The sequence below is a fragment of the Bactrocera neohumeralis genome, chromosome 4, assembly GCF_024586455.1.
Source record: "Bactrocera neohumeralis isolate Rockhampton chromosome 4, APGP_CSIRO_Bneo_wtdbg2-racon-allhic-juicebox.fasta_v2, whole genome shotgun sequence".
Lineage (NCBI taxonomy): Eukaryota > Metazoa > Arthropoda > Insecta > Diptera > Tephritidae > Bactrocera > Bactrocera neohumeralis.
Window position 1 is genome coordinate 86775139 of NC_065921.1, and position 12228 is coordinate 86787366.

Sequence of the window (12228 nt, forward strand, 5' to 3'; positions counted from 1 at the left end):
AAAAAAAATGTTTAAAAAAGAAAAGTTAAACTCATTTAATTTCATATAAGTATGATTTCTTTAAGCGTGCTTAGATGATTGTTTATTATTAAAAAATGGAATCAATAATTTATAACGTTATACTAAAAGAAAAAATTGCAAATGTTTAGAAAGCGACTAACAATTTCTTTTTTGACATACATTATACATACGTAAACACATACTTAACTGTATATATCCATCGATTGGCTCTCGTCAATTTACATAAAATCAAAGTTACTCTCATCATACGGACGATTCCCACCCATAGGCACACCGCCACCCGGTCCACCACCCATTTGATTTGGTGGGCCGCCACCCATTTGCCCAACCACCGGACCGCCTGGGCCACCACCGCCACCCATTTGAGGTCGAAATTGATTGGCAGGCGCTGATTGTTGTTGCAACAGCAATCGTAAGCCAGGATTGTTGCTCATCATTGGACGCACCATGCGTTGTTGCTGTTGTTGCTGCTGCTGTTGTTGCATAGCCGCTGCAGCTGCTGCCGCTGCCGCCACGGCGTGTGGCATTTGTGCATTCGGTCCACCCATCATGGGCATACGCTGTTGCTGTTGTTGTTGCAATAAGTTCATTTGCTGCTGATGCTGCTGCATTGGACCACCACCGACCATTTGATCGGAGAGCTGCATGCCGATCACTCCCGGTGGTGGTCCTCCACCTCCTGCTATAGGTCCGCCCGGGCCACCACCAGGTCCTCCCATTTGCATGTTCATTTGCTGAGCATATTGATTGTAGTTTTGTTGCTGTTGCTGCTGCTGTTGTTGTTGTTGCTGTTGTTCCATTTGATGTTGCACATCCATTGGAGTAGGTTTTTGCTGTTGCTGTTGTTGTGCCATTACGTTGGGCGGCAAGTTATTTTGCATTTGACCTGCAGAAATGAAATATGAAATTAGAATGAGCGCCTACCGTTTATTGCTAATTACTAACCCATGGCATTCTGCATTTGTTGCTGTTGTTGTTGATGCTGCTGCTGTTGCTGGTGTTGTTGTTGCTGCTGCTGCTGTTGTTGTTGTTGCTGTTGGCCATGACCCATTTGTTTCTGTTGTATAACCTTTCTGAGACGTTCCACAAACATCGTCTGGTTGTTGGGAATAAAGCCAAGAAAGGCGTTTTTCTCCTGCGTGTATAGCAGAATTAGGACCTTTATTTCACAAGCTGGTCCGGAAGGGTTTGTAAAGTGTACGCAACCGGCGAAACCTGTGGCCATCACTTTGGAAAGCGTATCCAGCGCCTCGCATTGCGTGGGTTTAAATACCACCATTTTAGATTCTTTTAGGAACTGACCACCAATGTTTCCCACTAGGTGCTTCGGCATAAGTTGCATTAATAGCTTTGGTGGCCAATTATCGGCTTTGATTTCGGGTTCGCCATCTTTGAAATTTGTGGCCACGCTGCACTGTAATGTTCGAGTCACTTTCTGTTGATCGGGTTTGCTCTTTTCATTCCACTCAAGAACACCAGACCAAATCTTGTCGCGATCTCGTGGATGCGGAGCAGTATCATTGCCACTAGTAACGCCCGAAGTTGAGGAGACTGGCTGTTGCATGTTGCCGGGACCACCTCCTGCTGCATTTTGGTTGGGCCCCTGTCCACCTGCATTGTTCATAGATTGTTGTTGTTGCTGCTGAGATTGATTCTGCTGTTGCTGTTGTTGTTGTTGCTGCTGTTGTTGTAGTTGTTGCTGTTGCTGCTGCATCTGCTGCAATTGTTGTTGCTGATGTTGATTCAACATTTGAATTCGCATTTGTTGTTGTTGTTGTGCTAACAAAGGATTAACATTTTGGCCAGGTGGCGCGCTTAGTTGTGAAATTAATGCCGAATTTTGATTTTGCCCAGGGCCTATTGGACCTGGACCACCTGGTCCCATACCAGGCGGCATGCCTCCTGATCCGCCCATAAATGGGGCACGGGGTTGACCAGGTTGTTGCTGCTGATTGGCTTGAAACATCCACCGATTCTGAGGATTTATGTTAACATTCGGCTGGAAGTTCGGATTTTGATTCGGATTCTGGTTCACAAACTGTTGTTGCTGTTGCTGCTGTTGTTGTTGTTGTTGCTGTTGCTGCATCAGTTGTTGAGGTGTTAAAACGGAAGGTCCTCCTGGTCCTTGTTGAGATTGCTGCTGTTGATTTTGGTTCATACCACCAACTGGATGCTGCGGTCCTTGTGATCCTTGAACAGCTCCTTGTGTGTTGTCGATTTGCATTGGCCCACCTTGTTGCTGCTGTTGCTGTTGTTGTTGCATTTGTGGATTTCCTCCAGCGCCGACTGGTACAACCATTTGATTAGACATAACTCCACCACCACCACCTACATTGACGGTATTCGCATTTGGACTCGGAGGACGTTCCTTTAAATGATATCCTTTAAGAAGAACTAAATGTCGGATGTTTTTAGCGTAATTTTTGGCAGCAACTGGTTGATCACCATCCGCTTTCATGAATAATTTGAATAACACCGGCATTTTACGTGGAGCTATTATGGAGAAATTAATTTTTCTTTCATGAAACAATGTCGCCAATTGTTCCACAGTTTTCCCCATATGTTTCCAGCATTCCATTACAGGTGTAGAATATGGTGGACTATTGCAGATTAATATGCAATGGCGTTGTACATTCAATGCATCAATCATCAGACGCGAGCGGCGTTCCTTCATGTCTTCAAAACAACAATGCGCTGTAGCTAAGCCTTCACACATATTTGCACAAGAATCCATACCACCACCAACCAATGGCAATTGTTCAATTGTCTCCAACACCTGTTTCGGCCAAACAAATGGCCCATATGTGGATACGGCAGGATCTAATAAATTTGCAGCAGTGCGGTATATTACAATACCGTATTGCGTGGCGTGCCGTTCGGAGATTAGGTATTCCCCTTCATCCCCCTGCCAACCTTTTGTGAAATGTTCAATAGTGGGCACAATATAATTACTTTTCAACTCGTTCATGTAAGCGCCATTGACAGCGGTGGCCTCAATAACAAACACCACGTCGGCTACTATGTCCAAATCCATGTTCTGCATAGCTACAACAATGTGAAATTATTTGTCTCAATGAACACCGTATTTTTTTCCTTCAACTCCTCGACAGTTTGGCCAACACAATCACAAGCACACAACTTTCTATATTTAATACATACGGACACCAAAACTATATCAACGCATTTTTTTGAATTTCTATTTACTTTTTTTACTAACGATTGAACAGAAATTCACTATACAATGGACAAAACGGTATAGTTTGTGTATTTTACAGAATGAAAAAGTTTTGCGTGTACTTTTATTCATCTGCTCTGCTTTTTCTCAGAACCATCCATTCACAATTACACAATAACAAGGCAATTCACCGGTAAAATGACGTTGCCAGATTATATGTACATAATTTCCATAAATTTATTAATATTATAATAAAAAATAAGTAAAGTCATGGTATTAATTAATTAATTACTAAAAACCTAATTATATAAAGCTAGTGTAAAAAGATGTTTGTGTTCGTATATTTTTTTTAATAAATTTTTAGCTCAGTCTTCAAAAACTTTGTTTTGAAATTGATGTTTGATCTGTAAATTTAGAATTGCAAGGCATTTTAGGACGCTAGCTCAAGTAAAGTTTTAAAATACTTTGCTCATTCATTAATTATTAATTATACTTCAGTTAAACAAATTTAATTCATGTCGTTCAAATATCATAATTTTTTATTAAAGTGAACGCTTGTAAACAGTGCTGCTTCATGAAATACAACTCTGCCAAAGATCATCTGTTCTTGACATAACAAAGGCATTCGCCATAGAAAATTCCGTCTGATAATACAACTGCTTCGCTCATACTCACAGAAACCCCTTTCATAAGCAAAAATCGAAACGGCAGCCATCTTTTTCCATGCTTTCTTCTGGCAACCGATTTTAGTCCGAAAACATGTGAGAATGAGTGACACAACCCCGTTTCAGATCGCATGCAGCATACCATTTTCTTTTAGCCAAAGTATAATCAGCAGGTAACGACTTGACCACAACCAGCTGAAGACAGTGGCAGTCAGCGGCTAGAGCTGAAATGAAAATTCAGTTTATTTCCAGTCGTCGTCTCGTCAATATTAAGCTAGAAACTTTTAATTTCTAAATACACGTGTGGTCAGACGCAAGTTAGAAGTGAATATGAAAAACTTGATAAGTCAACAAAGCGTTACTTGCGAACAAACTTAATGCCAATTTGACAATTAATGTGTGACGAGTAATGATATTTCTTGACTAATGTGTATGTGCGCTTAAAATAATTTTACAGTGCAAACAAGTGAGGAAAAAACCAAATTAAAATGAATAATTAGTGCAATTGTGTATGAATTGATTTCGAGTGCCGTGTATGCTTACAATTACATTTGGGTGAAAATTTTCTTTTTTATTACATTGTAGTGAGCGAGAGAAATACTGTAGTGGCAGATTTTTCGCGGTAGACTTTGGATATCGTTACATTTCGTTTGCACAGAAGTTAGTGGCGCGATAAAACGTTTGTAATCGTGCTTCTATTATGTTGTGCTAGAAAGAGACAAATAATCGCATAGTAAAGAGGTAAGTTCAGTAGTTATCGCATTCATGCTGGGTGTGCGAGTGAATTGGTTAGAATTGAGTACTGTCTATTTATTTTGTTTTTACGCCCCGCGTAGGGCCTTCAGTTCATCATCGTTTTTGTTTTTGTTGCTTCTTCTTCAGTATTTTGTTTTTGTTTTGCTTGCAATATTACGGCAATTGGTACATGAAATGTATGAAATTGGAAACGTATGAAAAGAAGGTGAAGCAGAGAATGAAAGAGAAAATTGAGTGAATTTTTTCAGAGAGCGTAGTCACTTGTTCCCTCTCGCACAAATAAAAGCGAGAGTGAAAAGAGCTTTTGTAGATTTTCTGCACCCCCTGAAGGTTACGTATTTAGCGCACTGGAGGAAAGTTTAAATTTCTATTACGTTTCCGTATATACATATGTGCATACATATATGCGTACATAATGTATGTGAGTGTATTTTACGGGAAGTGGTGAGTATTTATGTATGTTACTTAAGTGTTTCGGAAAAAGATGTTAGTTGGCTTAGGGTTTGTTGTTGCACACACTTTCTGTTTATGTAGTTCATAATAAAGCACTGATAACATGATAAGCGTCAAAATAAACACAAAGTGATAACGCTTGATTAGTTTGTGGGAAACGCAAAATCGTCAAAATTATTAATGCTACTGAATCAATAACAATTTTCCATAATAAATATTAAATTAAATGATAAAATTCTATAATTGCAACAACTAGGTACTTACAAAAAGTAAGCCATATTTAATTTTTAGCTGTAATTGCCTTAATATAGCCACAGCACGGCATTTGCCATAAATCAGCTGCACACAAGCCATAAATTTTAGTTAGCGATGCCACCGCAACAGCAATTGAGTGCCTACCACAATATCTCGGAGGCCCATAAACAATCAAAAACGTGCTATACCAATGAGGTAAACGTAAGTCTATACATATGTATGTACATAGGTATGTACGAATTTTCATCTGTAGCCCATTCAACTACTCTGAAAACCACTAACCGCCCGATTTTTGGTCGATACCGAAACTCCATTTGGCCAATAACGTTTCTGTGAGCTGCCATTCAAAACTTTTGATATATTACACAGCCGGCAGCGCTAAGAAAGTGAGCGCACTCCTTTGGCTGGCAAGTATAGTACTTACAAGTACAACAATTACAATAGTATCGCCCGTGAGCGAAAAGTCAATTTAAAATGCAATAAAATGTTCAAAACCACCAAAGAGACGATGAACGCAAAAAAGTATTCTTCCATATATGTACATACATACATACATACATATATTATACTTGTAGGGAACAATTGCGTGCGAAAACGTGCCAACTCAGCCAAACAATCGGCGGTAAAAAGAAAATATGTAATAAATTTTTCAAATGACAATTGCTAGTAGATTGGCGAAAAACGAGAATATTACTAGTCGTTTGTAGCGAAGATGTGGGTTTTGCCCCCAGAAATATTGTGGCGCTTGCGGTAGTTTGTGTAACTCCTTCGTGTTGGAAGTAGTAGAACTGTTTCCTGTAAAGTTTGTCAATTAGTTCCACAAGTGGTATTTACGTTCGGTCTGTGATTTCTTAAAAATTTATTTTCGTAGCTCTGTGGTAAGTAAAAGTAAGTAATATGAGTAGGTGCTTCCGACTTCGCCTTAAAGTTATACACGAGTCAACTAGCGAAGATTAGAAAAAAATTCTGCCCTCCAGCGAATGCCTTACTTGGAGCTCGGGTTACCTCCCGAATCTTGAGTGACTCCCTAGTTGTGGGGCTGTGTTTGCCTATTGGTGTCCATGCTGTAAGGTTGCGAATCTTACCAGACGCCGTTGGCAGAAGCTGTTTGGAAGAAGATGAGGAGGAAACAACTCAACACTTCTTGACTGCCCCGCGTTTGGAAGGTTAAGACTTAAACATTTAGGAGCGTACACCTTCAGACATCCCACCGAACTGGCTGGAGTCCCCGCATGACCTCAACCACCCTTTGTATATCAAATAAATACCACTCATCTAACACCCCTCAAACTAATATTCTAATTCGTCGAATCACCACGTTTCCTTGACCTCCCGTTGGATGATTTCGATGACAGCCAACCACCTTGTCTGTCAGGCTTGTCACCAAAGCATGTTCTAGATAACCGCTGCAATCAAAGATTTTATTTATTGCACCATTTTGCAAGTACAAATCCTTATATGTATGTATGTGTATATATGTTTCCACTGCATGCAAAAAAGTTTCAATTAAGCATTATGGAATCACAACAACAATATAAAGCAATAACCATCTACAGTTAAAGTTATATTGGTGTTAATAATGACAGCTATCATTAAAATAAAAGTTTTACGGTGCATGCAAATATCGCACAAACTAAATTGGACGAACAAAGTGCGACAGTGAAAGGTAAAACCAAACACGTATCGGTGCTCACATACACACATACATGCATATGTATGCTCAAGCGATTGCCGCTCATTTGCATATACAGTTTTTTGTGTCCCTTTGTCTTTGCATTGTTCTTGTTTGTTATCTCCAACAGTAGTTGTTGTTGCTGCTTTTGCTGCTAGCCCCACACTAATTTTTAAAAATGCGTTGCAAAACCAACCGCCGCCATAACCGCTGGCCCTGGCATGTGCCGCCACACAAAAGCGGTGTAGTGGAAGAAGCATATTCATGCATGTGAAGGTAGCATGCACTCCCATCGCACATACATACATATATATATATATATATGTGTGTGATGTGTTTGTAGGCATGTGTGTTTGCAGTTAAGCATGAGTTGTGGACCCCTGCCGAGTCTGCGGGCGCATAATATGTAAATCGTTCGCGCTAACTGCGGTGTTGACGATGCTGCTGCTGCTGCCATACAGCCAGTCGAGTCAGCCAGCCTAGTTTAGTCTACGAAATGCGCGCTGACAAGCTTGCAAACATGCGGGCATTGTGTGTTTTTATACCCTGCACAGGGTATATTAAGTTTGCCACGGTGTTTGTAAGACTCGGTAGCAAATAATAATATATAAATGATGTATGATGAGTGGAGTGGAGTGGAAATTTAGTCAAGTCCGTTTGTCTGTATGTATATACGCCATCTAGTCTCTCAGTTTTCGAGATAGCGAGCTGAAATTTTGCACACGTCCTTTTCTCCACAACAAGATACTCATTCGTCGGAACTGTCGGTATCGGACCAATATAGCTTATAGCTGCCATACAAACTGAACGATCGGAGTCAAGTGTTAAATGAAAAATTTTCTCATTTGACGAGATATCTTCACGAAATCTGCTATATTTTAGGAGACAAATTTCTGTAAACAACTAAGCATATCGCGGCGTGACAGCGACCTAACTGGCCAGGCCCGATGCCTGTTTTTTTCTTTATAGAGCCTGATGACACAGTACATCGAGACGCGACAGTCACCTAAGCACTGAACAGGCACGGTGTCTGCTTACATATAGAGATAGCTGGCAGCCATTTTCCCGTGAGGTCACCTCATGACTTTCAAATTACATCAAATCACGGCGTGGTAGTTTTACTTATATAGAGTCAGCGGGCAGCCAGCTTCCCGTGAGGTCACCTCGTGATTTTTAAATCACAGCACATTGAGGAGCGACAGTCACCTAAGCACTGAACAGGCACGGTGCCTGCTTTTCTTTTATAGAGCTAGCTGGCAGCCATCTTCCCAGAGAGTTCCTTCAGATTTTTAATTCACAGCCGTTTACGGTGCATGCTTACTTATATTGAGCCATCTTTCCATGAAGTCACTTTATAACTTCCAAATCAAATTACATCGCGGCGTCAAGGCCACCGTACTTAGGTCCCGTTCCGCTGCTTTTCTTTCAAAGTACAAGCTGTCCACCAGTTTTCTCATGACTTTTAAATCAAATCAAATCGCGGTCACAGACCCGATGCCTTCTTCTCTTTTAGGTCAGCTGACAACCCGCTATATTATTCCGTTTGGACCACTATATCATAAAGCTGCAATACAAACTGACCGTCCAAATTCAAGATAAAGATCATTTTATATAGGGTATTATAGCTTCGGTGTAGCCGAATCTAACTTTTTTCTTGCTTAAATGGCTTTTTTTAACTCTAACCCTCTCTGCCTTGTGTACTCGTCTCGCAGCTTTACATATATGTATGTACATATGTATGTATGTATATATCAGCGCCTGCTAACGTGCAACGTGTAGTCACTTCTAATAGATTTTCTCCATCTGTTTTGTTCTTTATCTGTATCAATGCTTGGTTCGCTGTGTGTCTGTTGGCTTGTAGACCACTTGACAAACCTATTTCCAACTCTAGTTCTTTTTATCACATTTTCCTTTTTTTGTGGGTTTGTCGGCCTGTCGCGCTATCTGTCTGTCGGTCTGCCTAGCCGTCGATGTGTGCATTGGTCTGCAGTCGTCTTGTTTTGTTTTTCCGTGTGTTTGCTCGCCGTTCTTTACCCAACTCATACTCATTCACCGGCAGTTGCCCCATTTGTTTTGTCTTTCGTTCTGTTTGTTTGCCTTCTATTCATTTCAATTAGCGCGCTCTTCTGTGCAACGTTGACCCGTCTGCCTTCCACTGGCAGAACTTCTGTGTTGTCGCTTTTTTTTGTTTTTTGTCTTCCAAACGTCGATTCTACTGTGTATTGTAAGTTTAATTCTCTATGTAAAAAGTCTCAAAGTTGGTTTATAATTGCCAGTCTTGTTGAGGAGTTTGGCTATTTGGCAATATTGGAGGAAATTGATTCCTTTTAAAGGCTGGTTGGCTAGAAAGTATCAAATTTAATTGAAATTGGACCAAAGGCATCGATGTGCTGATGCTTTCCACGATGAACGCGTATACTTAGGTAGCCGGAAGTGACCGGGATTTTTATTCATCCGAGGACTGTGAAGTAGGAAGCATACCTCGATATTACTTCAGTGATTTTTATCCGTCCAAAGACTGTGAACCCGGATACCCCGATATTACTTCAGTGAGGTTTAGTTTACGTTAAAACAACCGCAGGAAAAAATCGCAGCTCCATTATTGCCTAGGCGTGTATGGATAGCCACGAGAGCGCATTCACACACACATTTTAAGCGGCGTTGCACTATCAGGTGCATGCCATTGCCATAGCTCGTGCTTCCAAAGACCTGGAATGCGTTTAAAATTTACATATCTGTCGCGAAAACTCACTTTTCTCCATGCATTTTTTGTTCGCTTTTATCATTGGTTCTTCCGTTTAGTGTCGCCGGCCGTCGCTGCTGTGGATTGGGTTGTTTGTGTCGCTTTTCGACATTTTGCCGACACTTTTTCTACTCGCCCAGTCCATTAACACCTTTTCTAAGCTTACACACAGCGACTGTCGTTCATTGCCACACATATGTATGTACATACATACATACATTTATATTTACATACACACTTTTATGCAAAAGTATGTATATTTACCGCGTCCTCAGCATTCATTTGCATTTTTCAACTATTTGGTGCGTTAGCACTCGGCAATATACATCTACACATACATACATGCATCATCTTGTATGTGTGTGTGTGCGTGTCTCTGTTCAGTGATTATGAATATTTTAACTCTCATTGCTATGGTTTTTTGGAGTGTAGAAAATATTGGGCATCACCAGCATCGCCATTTGCTCACACACACACATACACTTTCATATGTGCTCACATACAAACATACAAGGATTTCCACGTACACACATTAAATAAAATTTAACATTGATTGACGTTAGCTTAGCAGACAATTGCTTTTGGAGCAGGAATATTTATGCGCGTAAATATGTATGAGCTGCTCCGGCTATGTTCCTGTGCAGGCTGTGACGCCTTTTGAATTTTGGGGTAGTTAAAGGTAGCTTTTGTGCTTTTTTTGCGTTAGGTATGCGCATAAATAGAGCCTACCTATTCTATGAAAGAGGCTTGAGCGCAGATTTATTGTTTTCATTGTGCTGTGGAAAAAATTAGAATAATTTTTTATGGTGAGCTTTTCAAGCAAAAAGTTAATCGAGGTATTGTTCTCTCTCAGAGGTCGACAAAATATTTATTGTGTGAAAAATGTAATTGAAATTTGGCATTTTAGAAAAAAATTATGTTTTTTATGCAATTATTTTGCTCGCAACTGTGTATGCATAATTTTTTAAAACTTTGCCGAAAAATGGGAACGGACCTTTATCAATCGTTAATTTTTTCGCAATACCTCAATGCTGTCTGAGATGACCATGGTCTGCTATACTTTTATTAAAAAGTGATTTTATGCAAAAAATTTACTTTTTTAGAAGGCGGCAGTTTTAATTAGAAAAGTAGAATTCCATTAAAGTAATAAAATTTTAAGTTTTTTAATAAATTTATAATTTGAAGACATTGAAATTTTTTAGTAAAAAAATATTTTTTTATCTTAAAAAAATTTGTACTAAAAAGTATTTTCTTTTATCTTAAAAAAATTTTTTTAAAAATATTTTTTTATCTAAAAATACTTTTTATAATAAAAATTTTCTAGTAAAAAAAATATTTTGTTTATCTTAAAAATTTTCTACTAAAAAATATTTTTATCTAAAAAATTGTAGTAAAATAAATAAATTTTTTTAACCTTAAAAAAATGTTCTACACAAAAATATTTTCTTTTATCTAAAAAAAATTTTAAGTTTCTTTAAATATATATATTTTTTTTATTTTAAAAAAATTTTCTACTAAAATAAATATTTTTTATTAAAAAAAAATCGATTTTCTACTAAAAAAATTATTTATTTAAAAAAAAATTTTTGTACTAAAATAAATACTTTTTTTAATAAAAAAATTTAAATTCTATTGAAGTAATAAAATTTTAAGTTTTTTATAAATTAAAAAATTTCTAGTAAAAAAAAATTTTTTTAACTTTAAAAAAGATTTTGTACTAAAAAAATATTTTTTTATCTTAAAAAATTTTTTACAATTAAATATGTTGTTATCCTAAAAAATTGTGTACTAAAAAGTTTCGTTTTTTATCTTAAAAAAATTTCTACTAAATGAAAAAAATTTTTTATACATAAAAATATATATGTATGTACATACTACATAAATACATTTTAAAAAAAAATATACATTATGTATGTAAAATATATATTTATTATAAAAAAAGTCAAAAAAAATATTTTTTTTTTCTTTAAAAATAATTTTCAAAAAAAATTCCAAAAAAAAAATTTTTTTTAATAAAAAAATTTTTTACTAAAAAAAATAATTTTTTTTTCTTTAAAAAAATTCAAAAAAAAATATTTTTTTTTAAAAAAAAATTTACAAAAAAAATAATTTTAAAAAAAAATTTTCCAAAAACAAAACTTTTTTTATCTTAAAAAAAATGTTTTTTCAAATTCAGGAAAATTCGACTATAAATTCTAATTTCACATCAAAAAACAACAACAAAATTAAAGTGCATGTGATGTCATGATTTTTTTTTAAATTGACGTAATTTTCCCTGTGGCCTGTGTAAGTACATATACATAGTATATGTATATATAAGCATGTGTAATACATACATATTTACAACTCATTACATGAATATAGCCTGTCGCTGCCATATCGCTCGCTTTATAGTCATTTTGCACGTCCTTTGTGCCATCATCATTACTTTTATTCCAGCAGTTGCTTTGTTTCTTTGCTCGCTTATTACCTTTGTAATTTGAATAGC

At 37.4% G+C, this 12228-nt stretch overlaps 2 protein-coding genes across 2 annotated transcripts in view; one reads left to right on the forward strand and one right to left on the reverse strand.

Annotated features, from left to right (window-relative positions):
• Nucleotides 1-66: 66 nt before the first annotated feature.
• Nucleotides 67-3347, reverse strand: LOC126754935 (mediator of RNA polymerase II transcription subunit 25). Its single transcript, XM_050467155.1, has 2 exons — nucleotides 967-3347; nucleotides 67-907 (listed from the first exon to the last, which is right to left on the reverse strand). The coding sequence occupies exons 1-2, from the start codon at nucleotides 3062-3064 to the stop codon at nucleotides 240-242; spliced, it is 2766 nt and encodes a 921-aa protein (XP_050323112.1). The 5' UTR covers nucleotides 3065-3347; the 3' UTR covers nucleotides 67-239.
• A 629-nt stretch (nucleotides 3348-3976) lies between these two features.
• The window catches only part of LOC126755388 (7SK snRNA methylphosphate capping enzyme bin3), a 147978-nt gene continuing 139726 nt past the window's right edge, over nucleotides 3977-12228 (forward strand). Inside the window, exon 1 of the mRNA XM_050467927.1 lies at nucleotides 3977-4602. The gene's annotated coding sequence lies outside the window, so the exon portion shown is untranslated. The remainder of the gene's footprint in view (nucleotides 4603-12228) is intronic.